General features: G+C 37.1%; 2 protein-coding genes and 1 pseudogene across 2 annotated transcripts; all 3 read right to left on the reverse strand.

Annotated features, from left to right (window-relative positions):
• Nucleotides 1-1,435: 1,435 nt before the first annotated feature.
• Nucleotides 1,436-4,618, reverse strand: LOC114822685 (uncharacterized; annotated as a pseudogene).
• Nucleotides 4,619-4,927: 309 nt separating this feature from the next.
• LOC139190748 (uncharacterized) lies at nt 4,928-8,300 on the reverse strand. The gene is made up of 3 exons (XM_070811222.1): nt 6,262-8,300; nt 5,779-6,175; nt 4,928-5,674 (listed from the first exon to the last, which is right to left on the reverse strand). The coding sequence occupies exons 1-3, from the start codon at nt 8,298-8,300 to the stop codon at nt 4,928-4,930; spliced, it is 3,183 nt and encodes a 1,060-aa protein (XP_070667323.1).
• Nucleotides 8,301-11,898: 3,598 nt separating this feature from the next.
• Nucleotides 11,899-13,883, reverse strand: LOC103406947 (probable glucan endo-1,3-beta-glucosidase BG4). Its single transcript, XM_029097610.2, has 2 exons — nt 13,761-13,883; nt 11,899-13,016 (listed from the first exon to the last, which is right to left on the reverse strand). The coding sequence occupies exon 2, from the start codon at nt 13,007-13,009 to the stop codon at nt 11,978-11,980; it is 1,032 nt and encodes a 343-aa protein (XP_028953443.1). The 5' UTR covers nt 13,010-13,016; nt 13,761-13,883; the 3' UTR covers nt 11,899-11,977.
• Nucleotides 13,884-14,868: the final 985 nt, after the last annotated feature.

Below are 14,868 nucleotides of genomic sequence, written 5' to 3' on the forward strand. Positions count from 1 at the left end.
ATCAAGTAACAAGACAAACATTTTCGACGGCTATAAACGAAAAATCACGATTTAACGGTTATTTTAACTCCGATTTTGATGATCTTTTACAACTACACTTTTTAACCCTATATGCATACAATGTACTAATTTGATCGTCAATTTAAAACATTTACACAAGTGGATACCACAAAATCTTATGTTATACTTAATGAAAGTATAAATAAATTCCAAGTGTTAGTGGATCTAGTCTTTTGATGGCAAACACATTGTACGAAACTATTTTGAACGATCCAACCGTCAAACTTGTTTGTATATGCTTCGAGATTGTATACGCCAAAAATCGAAAAAAACAAACATGCAGAGATCAAGTAACAAGACAAACATTTTCAACGGCTATAAACGAAAAATCACGATTTAACGGTTATTTTAACTCCGATTTTGATGATCTTTTACAACTACACTCTTTAACCCTATATGCATACAATGTACTAATTTGATTGTCAATTTAAAACATTTACACAAGTGGATACCACAAAATCTTATGTTATACTTAATGAAAGTATAAATAAATTTCAAGTGTTAGTGAATCTAATCTTTTGATGGCAAACGCATTGTACGAAACTATTTTCAACGATCCAACCGTCAAATTTGTTTGTATATGCTTCAAGATTTTATACGGAAAAAATCGAAAAAAAACAAACATGCAGAGATCAAGTAACAAGACAAACATTTTCGACGGCTATAAACGAAAAATCACGATTTAACGGTTATTTTAACTCCGATTTTGATGATCTTTTACAGCTACACTCTTTAACCCTATATGCATACAATGTACTAATTTGATCGTCAATTTAAAACATTTACACAACACAAAAGAAAAAGGCAATGCAAGAACCCAAAAAAAAAAAAAAATACAAAAAAAAAAAAAAAAAAAACAATTGCTTGTACGTCGCGCAAAACATCTTTGCGTGACCTAGGAACGTATGTCACGCAAAGATGTTTTGCGCGACGTACACTTACGTCGAGCAATTTTTTTTTTTTTGCTTAAGAGTACAAAATAAATAAATTAAAATCTACTTAGTAAATACATATACCATTGAATTTGATGGGAAACGCATTATACGAAATTGCTTCGAGATCGTGTACGTAAAAAATCACAAAAAACAAATATACAGAGATCAAGTAACGAGACAATTGATAATAGAATTCACGTTTGCGTGTTTGAAAAACTTCAACTTGTGATTCATAATTGTCTAATTGAGAATTCCACTCCATTAACTAATATTCCATTTGCCCTTTTTCTTAAGAAAGATATAGACTAGTAGTTACGGAAATAGGTAATCTTGATGAATAGATACAAATAGACAAGAAGAGAATGAGTGTCTTGTTCTTCAATTGAATCTTTTTGGGATTCACTTATGTTAGTGACCCGTAAAAATGCACGGATGGTAAATGTAGAGACTCGGGATCCCAAAAGTATATTGAAATAACGTCACGATTACAAGTAGTGTTTCACCACTTATTATTTTGAACATAAGATTTAAGAATTCCCACGAGGTGAAACGAAATAGTAATTTGCAGGCCGAAGCAGTATAGCATGGCCGCTTACAGGTCCTGCCTTTATACAATAAATCCACCTTTCTTACACATTCTGCAAAGCCACAGACTAAAATTCACCAAAAAAATACATTCGGTAAGTTACACTTTTAATTAGACTAACCATGTCGATTCCAGCACCAACTCCAGCTTGAACTGAATATGAATAGTTAGCTTTGGGAGGAGATGTAATCCTGTCAATACCCTCCCAATCTGATATGACAAAACCCTGATAGCACCCTCCAAAAGAAACTAATCATGCTCGGCACTAGTAATAATCTAATAAACACAGTAGACAATTTATGTAAAATGACTTTCCTTACCCTGAAACGTCGTAGCTTGTCCTTAAGGTATCCGGTTACAAGTTCTTTATTTGCATGCCTTTTGTTTCCATTCCAACTCGAGTAAGCACCATAACTGTTGCAACACCCTTGCGGATGGAATTGAGGTATGCAGGCATGTGAATGCTGAGCAATCCATTCAAATCAATCACAGTGTTGTTCTCATTGATGCCCTTCGTTGTGCCACCATCCCCAACATAATGCTTAGCACAGGCCGCAATCTTCCCTCTAGAGAAATGGTAAGGAAAACGAGTTACGCCCAATTTTCTTTATGTCCAGATATTTGAAATAATGATAGAATACATCACAGGTAGGTTACATATACAATTGATTTTTCCTCTCCATAAAATGGGGGTAAGGCTAGCCAACATTCACCTCTCCCAGACCCTGAGTAAAGCGGGAGCCTTGTGCACTGGGTACGACCTTTTTTTAATTAAAAGACGGTTATAGGTCAAATTCTAGTCTAAAATATAACTACAAGAACACCAAGGCATAGTCTCAGTCTGTCACTTTCCTTTTATAAATGTTTTGCATCCAACCAATCGAGCCACAGCTAAGGCCTTCTATGAACTCAAGTATTAGTACTCAATCAAACCTTGACCACTAATCTCTAACCAGGCCTACCATGTGGTCATTAACTCATTATGATCAAAATAAATATGCTTGTAGAGGTACTTGTCTGAGACTCTCAAACTATTCATGGATAAGAACCATCACAACGCAAATAATTCACCCTAAACAGTGAAAACAATAAAAAGATCTCAAGTAGCAAATTTTTTTTTAAACTTGAAAGAGAAAAAAATTAAGTCTTACTTTGCAGTAGAAACATAGGGAGCCCCCTTTCGAGCAGTGGGAGGCATATCTCCTTGCAGACCAGGTATTATCTCAGTCATTGCTTGAACAATCTTATGGTCTTCACTATAGCTTTCGTAGCACCTACCCCATCTCGGATCTCTGCAGACCTGCAAGAACAGTAGTAATACATAGTTTTAGTGGAATGCTTGGTCAAGTTTTGGAGTTTCTAACTATGGCTTTCATATAATAAGACTGCTCAATTACCGCAATACATGGGGCAAAGACATAAGGAATTCCGGTTGCCCTGACTTCTAGGGCAGTTGCTTCCCCAATTCTCTTAACAAGATTAGGATCTCTGAAACGGAAAACACACGAAATGACGCATGAGTAGTGATTAGAAACATCAAACTACATAATTTGACCGAAAGATCATAAACGTTCTGTAATGCTTGAATGAAGCCTGTTGACTTGGACTTATTTCGGTGAGAATGAATGTGACTTGCCTGGTGACTCACAGTCCAACATTATGAGGGAAAATAGTAGCATTGTAGACGTTGTTGTGGCCGTGAACCGCATCAATCCCATAGATCATAGGAATCCCAAGACGGGTAGATAGAGATCCCTTTTGGAGGCCATTCACCAGATTGACCCATGCCTCAGCTGAAGCTTTTGGGGCTGGTACATTCCCACCACCACTAAGCACACTCCCTGTAGAAAAAACCATTATCCCACTAAGACATATACAAATTACAATACAATCATTTCATTTGCTACTAAAACCAACATTGACATTACTGTAATTCCACCATTTTCCTTCTCTGCACGCAAGTTCAAATCTCCCCCTCCGTAGTTTAGTTAGATTAGATCAGAATATCGATCGAATAAAAAATTCAGCACTGACAAACAGAACAATACGCATATGGGGTGAGATGAAGAATTGAAAATGAGGGTGAAGATTGTTTGGTTACCAATAAAATACTTGTTCATGACATCAGGGGTTGCAACAGTTTGCTTGATCTGCGTCATTTGACCAATCTTTTCGGCGATCAGCACCACCTCATTTCTAAATTCCTGTAACCCTTGTCCTGAAACCCTTGATAGCCTTTTCACCGCAATTTCTTGGCCTCCAAGAAACATTCCCTGGCAACAAAATCCCTTACATATAAATCTATAACCACAACGGAGAAACAGTAATGACAAACAAGTGTTGCTATATAAGGTGATTCGAGTGCTAAGGAATGGTAAACAACTGTTCAATTACCTTGTAAACAGGCCCGTATCCCCCTTGTCCAAGCTTGTTTGCATTTGAGAAATTAACTGTAGCGTCTAGTATAGTTTGCATATCAAAAAAAGGTACATCTATACCTTCCTCTTCCTTGAACTCGCTTGTGTCTATCAACTCCTTGACTCTCCTTTCACTATCAAATTGTCCTCGTCTTATTTGATCTAATACCGGGAATCGAAGAGATTTATTCTCATCCACTATGAACAACTCTGCAGATCTTTCATGACATTAACGCATACATAAAAACAGTTACCTCGTTTGTTGTTCATATTTCTTCGCCATATATATATGGAAATGACGATGCACGCCAGAAAAATCACACTTAAAAGCACCGCTACAATTATCACACTTGAAGATTACCTTCTGCAAGAAAGAAAAGAAAATACTTTTTATTGTCATATCATCATTTTTATTGTATTGTACAATGTAAAACGATTCTGTAGCACTCGTATCAACATAAAAAATTGATTTGCAATAGGTCACATGCATGACCGAAATTTTATGCCTAACATGATATTCTCACCTTGATTACATCTTAATATCAAGCCATGCATCTTTTCTTTCCATCTCGTGCACGCTTGCAAATTGAATGTGCCCAATCCCTGCAGTCTGCAGATGTTGTACAGGTTGGTTCCTTTGGTAGCTCCCAACCCATCTCCCCTACATTAGGACTTCCTGATGACAGTACTTCAGAACTAAAATTACCCAGGTCAACATTACACAGACTGATGACATCAGGGGTTGCAACAGTTTGCTCGATCTGCGTCATTTGACCAATCTTTTCGGCGAGGGTCATTCGCTTCATGAGGTCTCGAATTCGAGCATTCAATGGCTGCTTTGGATCTTTATATTTCAAGTAGTCGGCTTCTGTCAGTCTCAGAGCTGAGAGTAAGCTTCAGCCTCCTGCTTTTTCCTTTACAAGTTTATATTAATCCTCATCCGAACTACAATAATAACTCTCGCTATCCTCACTACTATCATTTCCGGATTCCCATTCATCTTCATCTTCGTTTGCCTGTTCCGGTGCATTGTATTGAGGCAGGTCACCAAGGTCAATTGATATTTCGAATTCAGGAACTCCAGGTACGTCAAACGGTTCTTGGACAATATTAGTATCCCAGAGTGTTTCTTCACCAAGTTCTATCGAAGATGATAACTGTTGGTCAGCGACGTTGTCATCATGATCTAATTCTGGAATATCATATAACCCTCTTCGATCAATCTTCTGAACAACTTTCCAACCATTGCCAGCTTTGGGGTCGTCTAGATAGAATATTTGTTTCGCCATAGTTGCCAAAATGTATGGATCTTCATCGTACCAATGTCTCGTAGTGTTTACTGACAGTAAACCATGGTCTCGCTTAACACTCGTTCGGTTATGTGGGTTTGTATCAAACCAAAGACATTTAAACAGTATCACTTGATACCTGTCTTTGTAAAGCAATTGTACTACACTAGTTAGTTTGCCATAAAAATCAATGTTTTCACTGTCGCCCGCACCTGGGACATGGACACCACTATTTTGAGTAGACAACTTGTCATCACGTGTTGCCCCTAAGAACTTGACCCCGTTGACATGACAACCTGAGAACAATTCAACGTAAAGCGGTCCTCTCGCCGAGTTATATAATTCTTCATCGTAAGAGGGTGAATTCAATTCCTTCAATTTCTTCATCTAATATAACATATACAAAAAGTTAACCTATTAGTGTAACCAAATTTAAAGACGGGCAAGAACAAGTTGGAAAATATGCTCAATTCAAACCACATACAACTTACATGTGCGTGAAACCACGAAGGAAACAAGTCACGGTGCTTCTTGGCATATAAATGTGAAGGATGTTCTCGCTTCATCAATTGTTCATGCTCTTCAAGGTATGGCAAAGCCTCGTCACAATTGTTGAGTACGAACCAATGCGCTACCTCCATATCTTTTTTGGTAAACGATTCGCCTTTTACAGGATCGCCGAATGGTCGTGCAATTTGGGCAAAAACAGACAGTTTCTCTTTTCTGACACCACCGTCATTATTGCGTTGAGGACGATTGAAAGTTGTCTCAACATCTTGAAGATACATTGCACAAAAAGTAAGTGACTCATATGCGACCCATGCCTCCACAAGTGATCCTTCGGGCTTTGCCCTGTTTCGGACACATTTTTTCAACTCACCAAGATATCTGTACAAATAAAAGGTATGCTACAAATTATTCAAAGCGTTTGTTGATCATGAATATGTTATATATATAAACGCTTAATTAAGTACCTTTCTATTGGATACATCCATCGACAGTTCACTGGTCCTGCAAGCAATGCCTCATCTGGCAAGTGAATCATCATGTGAATCATACTTGAAAAGAAAGCTGGGGGAAATATCTGTTCGAACTTGCATAAGACGTTCACAATGTCGTCCTGCAATTGTTTAACATTCGACTTCCGCAAACACCTTGCAGTCAACTGTGAAAAAAATCTCGACAATAACACGATTGGTTTCACCACATCAAGAGGCAATAAGTGTCGAATACCAACCGGAAGAAGGCGTTGGAGTATCACATGACAGTCATGACTCTTCATGTTTGAAAATTTACACCCCCTCACGTTCACGCAACGCGAGATATTGGAAGCATACCCATCTGGAAACTTTACAGAAGAAATAAAGTTGAAAAATTCTTTCTTCCCATTCGGCTTAACTGTAAAAAAAGGATGACCTTTCTTCTCTGTACCACCGACTCTCTTCATCCACAAGGATGACCTAATGCCCATTCGTTCCAAATCGAGGCGAGATTCGATCGTGTCCTTTGTTTTTCCTTCAATGTCTAGAATTGTCCCAACCAAAGTATCAAACACATTTTTCTCAATATGCATAACATCAAGGTTGTGTCTCAATTTTAACTTTGACCAGTACGGGAGCTCAAATAACATACTCTTATGCGTCCAGTTCAGATGTGTACTTCGTCTGGGCTTACTGACGTTTTTTCCGAAATGACCAAATTCAAAAAGGTTTAACTGATCCAAAATCTCATCTCCGGACCATTCTCTTAGTCTTGGCCGAGTCTCTTTTGTGCCGTGGAAGGCTTTATCGTTCTGGCGCCACTCGTTATCCCAAGGGAGCCATCTACGATGACCAAGATAACAAACTTTTCTCGCATGCCAAGACGATGTTACGTTTTCCTTGCATATTGGACATGCCATATAACCCTTAGTCATCCACCCAGAAACCATTGCATACGCGGGAAAATCGTTTACTGTCCACATCACTACCGCTCGCATGGTGAACATCTGCCCAGTATACTTATCGTACGTACGAACACCGTTTTCCCATAAATCTTTTAGCTCATCAACCAACGGCCGCAAATAAACATCAATGGACTTTCCTGGATCTTCGCCAATTAATAGAGTCAACATCATGTATTCTTTTTTCATGCACTTCCAAGGTGGCAGATTATAAGGAAAAACAACGACTGGCCAAGTGTTGTGGGTTTGGTCTAAAACACCGAACGGATTAAATCCGTCGGTGGCAAGTCCCAATCTAACGTTGCGTGGATCGGCTGCAAAATCAGGGTACATCCGATCAAAATCTTTCCATGCCTCTCCATCTGCAAGATGCCTCGTAACATCGTCATTTACCCGTCCTTCTTTATGCCATCTCATGTCGGTTAAGGTATGCATCGACATGTACAATCGCTGCAACCTAGGCTTCAATGGAAGATAACGTATTACTTTTTGTGGAATCTTGTTCTTTCTATTCTGTGATGTCATTTTAAACCTCGGCTCATTGCAGACAGGGCATTTATCAAACTGTTTGTTCTCCGTATAGAACAATATACAATTATTTACACATGCATGAATTTTTTCATACCCCAATCCGAGACCCTTCAACACTTTTTGGGCACTCTTATGATCTTCAGGTAAACAATTCTCCTTTGGAAGCATCCTTTTGATAACTCCAAAAAAGTAATCAAAACACTTGTTTGACAAACCAAACTTGATCTTGCCATGCATCAACTCCACAATTACTGTGAGCACCGAAAAGTTCTCGCAACCCAGATATAATTCTTGCTTGGCATTTTTCAATAGTTTTTCATAGTTTTTGAATGCCTCACTGTCCATGGTTGGACGACCATCATCTCCCCCTTCATGATTGGTGTTACTTGAGGCGTATGGATAAACGTCATTTAGAATATTCATAACTTGTTCACTATGATCCACATTAGATTCAACAGTCTCCACTCTTGTCACATATGAAGACGAAGCTTGGTCTAATCGTTCTCCATGATGATACCAAGTAGTATAGGTCTCGATCATCCTATTTCTTACTAAATGAAATCGAACATTTTAGAATGTCTCCCACATTGAGTTGTTACACCTTCTACACGGACATCGGATAGTTGAACCTAGGTTGTGTCTAGTTGCGAATTCAATGAACTCATCTATTCCATCCAAGTACTCAACAGCACATCTATTATGATTATGTATCCACTGTTTGTCCATTTTGTCTACAATCCCAATAAAAGTACAAGAATTACAACAACTTCAACTATTGTCTTGTCACCTTATTCCTCCGGTAAGGGCCCTATCCCATTCAGGAATGCACATTTATGTCTCGTAATTTACGATTTCAATGGATTAAATTTCGACATGAGCAAATTTCGGCAGCATCTCCTTACAGTTCTTCAAGTGCACACCGTAGATACATAATATCCACCGTGTACTCGAAGAACATTAGGAAATGTTACAAAATTTCCACTATCGAAACCTAATTTGTGAACCGCAAACTACAACACATAACTACGCATTCCCAAACTATCCAAAAAATGGGACAATTCAAGAATTAATTGGATTGTAGTCATGCTTTCGCATCCATGCACGAAATCCAACTAATTCTCAAATGGGAAACTAAGCTTTTCTTGAAAAAAAAGTGTACGAAGTTAAGTAGTATTAACTTCGTACAACACAAAACAATTTTGTAGGTGATGTACAAAAATATGTGCATACAAATAAACTAAATCACAATAATTACATCTCAAATGTAGTTAAATTTCAAATGTAGTTAAATTTCTCTACGACTTTATTTTCATTGTAATATAAAGTGATTTATGCACCCTTTATTTCACTTTACGTATCTATAAGCAATTGGGTCTTGCAGCCAAATAGTTCATTCATTTTATAATCCTTCTAAAGTTACAAACTGAAAGTGCTTATTCATCATTATAATCCACCAGATAAACATTCAGCTAATTAAAAAAAAATAACGCATTGTAGTTGGTTTGATAAGTTGTGTCCTAAAATTAGAAAAGTTCCCTAAGTGGTTTGACTGAGAGAGTGTGAGTCAGTTACCTGTATAATGCAATTGGTTGGCCTAAAACGGGAAGATATTGCTTTGGCATGCTGGCCTAGTAGCACAAACATAACAAGAAAACATCTTAGACTTCATTTTCATTGTAATGTAAAGCTGCAACAAAGAACAAGCATTCATGGGTCCCTGTGATGAACATTACCAGAGCAGTGTAAGATTGTGCTGATTAACATGGACAATAAAAGTAAAAAATGAAAACCCAATTTACTGTAAAAACTAAAATGTATGTTACCATGGTAAATCTGGTTATTATAAACAAGTTGGTCTACATAAAAGAATATCCTTAAACTGACTGTCTAATAATGTGAAGGAAACATGGAAACCAATGATCTCAGTACAACCAAAAAAAAAAAATGAAAGATATACCGTAATGTTATAGCATTCTTTTCTCTGTATATCTTTTCGTTGCATATACCAGAAGGCAAACACATATTTATTATTTAAGAGTAATACGACTAGTAAACTAAATATGGTGTATTTTGCATATATAAGCTTAAATAAGTTGACTAGGGTAGTGTGCTCGCTCGTTTGCACTCAAATTTTAATCTATCTCTCCGCATTTTAATGTAGTTTAGTGTATAACATCGCTTATATATATAGAAACTCTGGAGTCTTTCGTCTCTACATAATGTGATTAATAAGTAAAGATGATTCTAAATAGGTTGCCAAGTTTGACATAAAAAGAAATGATTAATCAAATTAAATTAAAACCACAAGGCACATAGATTTTTATTTCATTAGAACGTGTCTACCAAATTAAATCTGATGTGTTTCATCTCTGCAAAATGTGATTAACTAGTAAAGATGATTCCAAAGAGGTTGAATGATGAAGTATCCACTAGGTCTGACCATATGCTCGTTTGAAAAAGCAAAATAATGAAAGTAGAATACTCATCAATTCAATCTCAACAATTAACACATTATTGAAGGGAAAACGTACAATCCAAATTGGATGATTCCAAAGGGAAGGCTCTAGGAAATAACTAAAAAAAAGAAGAATACAAAGATGAAGTAGAAGTAGACACACGGGGGTTGTATAATGGAAGTTGTCAGATGATTGATTTTGCCAGTTCTTGTCTGTGGAGAAGAGAACTAATTATTGCTTAAACGTCAGTTTTGTATCACATGGGATGTCTTACTAGTGTGATATTATAGCTGAAACAGATTATGGTTTGGGTAGGTTAGAACTTAAAATAACAGTTTAAGTTATCGTTGTAAGATGAGAATATATCCACTACCATTGTCTTCTGAAAACAAAAAAACTAACGGGGAAGACATCTTGTTCTCTGTTGTAACTACGATGACCCCAAGACTAACATATTTCCTAGTGACTGAAGGCAAGTCAACAGCTTTGAGGCAGTTTGCATACAGATGCATATCCTAATGAGACTCATAGGGTCCAACTCATATTGAATTAAATTGTTCAATAAACCACTAAACACAATCCAAATAACAAGCATTCTCTCATGAAATTCAATTGATTCTATACCATTGTACAATAAACATTCAAAACAAATGATTGAAACCTTCATATATATAACCCATCAAAAGTATTCAGTTCATGTTTCTAAAAAAAAAAAATTCAATTCTCAACAGCTAAATTAGATTTACTTACTCCAAATCAAAGACCATCAAATAGCAAGGGAGGGATTGCATGATGAAATGAGATGAAATATTTGTATGTTGAATTTATGAGCATGGGAGGGATTAGAGAAGGTTTTGAAGAGAGATTGGGGGGGGGGGGGGGGGGGGGGGGAGGAGGTAGCTGCTGCAACTGGGTTTGCAGTTTCTACCTCCCAAACTGAAAAAGTCGTTGACTTTGCGCGACGTACTTGAATATGCGGTAAAGCGGTAAAGCATTCTTTGTTTGGCGCCAAGATCTTGCGCGACATACGACAACGTCGCGCAAAAGGACTTTGCGCGACGGAACGTTGCGCGAGCAAAGTTATTTTGCGCGACGTCTTAACTAATGCGTCGCACAAAATAACTTTGCGCGACGCACACTGACGTCGCACAAAGTGCCGTCGCGCAAAGTACTTTTGCGCGACGTTTTGTGTTGTGCGTCGCTCAAAACAACTTTGCGCGACGAAATTTACGCCGTCGCGCAAGATTCTGTCGCGCAAACATGTTTTTCTACTAGTGATTGCATTTATGCAAGCCTCAATCTCCAAGTATGTCAGTTTTTCTAACTCTATCTCTAGTTGTTTATATTAATCTTGTATACTATAGATGTTGTTAATTTCCTTTATTATTATTATCATTGGAATTCTTGTGTTATTTTCATATTTTCTAATATTGCTCTAACAATTGTATATCTTTTTCTTTGATTGTTTAAAAAAATAACGAAAAAACACTCATTTTCGAACATCCACATCCAGTGATGTTCTCCATGAAACCATGTTATTATTGCTCGAATCCATGATTGAAATTTACATTTTTTCATTACAATTTCCATCCAATTCTTCTTATATGTTCAAATTTCGAAATTTAATAAACCGATATGGTGTTGCAATTTAATAAAATACAGGATGAAATTAAGTCGAAAACTAAAAGAAAACTCAGATGTGTAACCTTATTGATGAATGCATGAAAGGTTGATAACATAACAAATTGATATGTTGAATCATTAAAATACAGTGTAAACAGGTTTCATGGTAGGATAAAACAGTCCGAAGTTTTGCTCCACACCAGCGGGTTTCTGATTCTCGTTGAACAGGGCAAAGATAAAGCCTTCGATGTAATGACCAGGTCGTTTAGGTGTCCCTTTCAGGGAGGTTACGTGTTTCATGAAATTCCGGTTATATGTACCAGCAAGCTCCGGACTAGTGAAAATTCCGTTCCCGGCAGAAGGCCAGCCACTCTCCGTTACCGCCACCTCGACACCAGCTCCCCCGACTCTCTCCATTGCTGAGATAAAAGCATCAACGGTGGCATCAAACAGGTTGTAATAGCTCAAGTTCCCGTCTTGTACGGGTGTTGATGAATTAAATAGAGCATATTGCAAGGGAATTTTGGTAGGGTTTGATGCATAGGCAAAGTAAGGATACACATTGATCAAAAGTGGCGATCCTCGAAAAAGTAAAAACCCACAAATGGAAGTCATGACACCGCTCGACTCTCCGTTGAATTCACCCTTTGAAGGTGGAAATGAAGTTTTTAAGGCAGTCCCTGGTAAAACAGTGGAGATTTTAATACCACGGTAGCTCCTTTCGTCGAGGATGTTTTGTAGATACTGCATTACTTGCCAAACGGAGTTTCCTAAGGGACCGGGAATAACCTCGTTGCCAACGGTGATGAAGTAGATGTTAACGTCATTTAGGTAGGGCTCTATATTGTTATCAAACCAGTTGTTCACAGCACCTTGGTTTTCTGCCAAAGCGTTTAAGTTTTCATTAGGAACGCCTACCATGACATCGATGTCTTGCCCCCTCAGTGCCCAGAGTACATCTGGATCAGGATTGAACAGCCTTACCTTGCCAATACCATACGCTTTGAAGAGGTTAACCACTTCTCTAGGTTTAGGCAGGTCATCCCCTAACAATCCATAGTTAACACCAATGTCAACCGAATAACCATCCACAACACCTTGAATCGCTGCTAGAAACGACAGAATGAGCGCAATCCATTGCAAAATTGCCATCGCCTTCTGATAACCCATCGAGTGCCTGTTATATATGTAAACCTTCATAAGTGTACATAATAAACTAATGAGAGATGGGACAGAAAGCAAAAACTGTGGAGCTAGCATCCTGTCCAAAAGGACCGAAATAGTATAATACGAAACTATATATAGCTTAAACGGAGGACAACCTTCTATATACATACAAACTCTCTTAGAAAGCATATACGTATAATGTACATACATATACATCCATACATAAATTTGTTGCACTCTTTATGTGATTACTTTCATTGTAATCAAAATATTGATCCTCTCAAATTTCTTGCACTCCTTCCATACAAATTTTTAGATTGTGCACAGGAATTTCTTCAGGAAACAGTTCTATCAAGAATATCCATCCAATGGTAAAATCAACAAAATAACAACCCTCAAGTACAGATTGTTAGCATACAGACTATGATCTTGTATTTAAGTTTCAATCAACAATCTATGAATACTGAAGAAAAGAAAGTGAGATTTCTAGAGAGAGAGAGAGAGAGACAAGCTTGAAGAAGAAGAAAGGACTCTGCTCTATTTGATTCATACGCACACACTAAGCACATGTAGCAAGAGCTGATATTACTTGATCTAAGATTACATCTTAGCTGCACACTTGGACTATGATCCAAGGGCTGATATTTAAAGCTGAATTCTTATTACATTTCAGCATATACACTTATAAACTAACACAGATCGTATCCTACGAAAAAAAAAAATTATGAAATAAGGAATAGCAGGTTGATACTACCTCAAGATACAGTGATCAGATTAGCGGCGCGCAGTGGTTTTTCTACAGGAAGGATTGGATTGCCTGATCCAGATGATGAAAGCCTAGTCTGTCTACCTTATCTAATTTGAGTCTCTGGTAGGTGTCCATTCCTCTGTATATATATATACTAACAATTAGTGCTCTACAATTACAGATTCAACTGATTCGAGATAAGATGGTGATTTTTTGGAAAAAGATGGTAAATTTGGAATTGGACAAATTAGCTAAGAATATAATTTTGTTTTTATATTTGAATTGGTGATGAGGATACATGCTATTGACTGCTCTAACAATTTGGGCTTAATGAATTTTTTTTTTGTTCATTTTAAAGTTTGTAGAAGATTTTACTCTTTATAGCAAGTTTTCGTCATTTTATACTTTTTATTGACATTTTGACCAATATTTATCCATATTTCTCAGTTCGATGGGGAATTCTACTAAGGCTGTAAATTGATTTGAAACATTTCAAATTTGCACTAGGTTCGCAGATGGCGGTTTACAGCAGTGATGAAAAGCAATCCTATCCTGACAACAAAAATTTAACCCATTAACGATATCCGTTGTCAAAAAGAAAAATGTTGTCCAGGTGAGTTTATGCATTTTTCATTTCTATGTTTCATTTTCATATAGCTCTGAGTCTTAATTTGATACATTTTCATGCTATCAACGGCGATTGCTCCCATGGATGCTGTTAACTCTGATCCACTTATTCTAGGTCTGACAGTGATCAATATGCTCAATAAGCTTCAACAAAACTAGGGCTCAAAACTGACCTATCTGTTGGTATTCAAAGTTTACTAACTCAATACCAAAAATATGTGGTTGATAAGTTTTCTAACTTTATCACACATCTCATTATCACTCTCAATAAAATTGGACAAACCAAAGGAAAGAAGCAGCAAGCTTGTTGATAACAACACACTTTGAAATATTAGAAGAGTTTATAACTCTTAAAGGTTACAAGCTGAAAATGAGAATGTGAATTACAAAGAGCCTTATGAGAAGTCTTTCTTATACTTGCGAAAACAAAAGAACCACACAAGTGGTTTTTTTTAATAAACAAAAATACACACACACATGCAATCAA

This window comes from Malus domestica, chromosome 02 (assembly GCF_042453785.1).
Source record: "Malus domestica chromosome 02, GDT2T_hap1".
Lineage (NCBI taxonomy): Eukaryota > Viridiplantae > Streptophyta > Magnoliopsida > Rosales > Rosaceae > Malus > Malus domestica.

Coding starts and splice junctions, on each gene's coding strand:
- LOC139190748 (XM_070811222.1), bottom strand. CDS start 8,300: ATGATCGAGACCTATACTACTTGGTATCATCATGGAGAACGATTAGAC. Junction 6,176..6,261: donor TGGATGTATCCAATAGAAAG/GTACTTAATTAA, acceptor TTATTTGTACAG/ATATCTTGGTGAGTTGAAAA. Junction 5,675..5,778: donor CTTCGTGGTTTCACGCACAT/GTAAGTTGTATG, acceptor ATGTTATATTAG/ATGAAGAAATTGAAGGAATT.
- LOC103406947 (XM_029097610.2), bottom strand. CDS start 13,009: ATGGGTTATCAGAAGGCGATGGCAATTTTGCAATGGATTGCGCTCATT.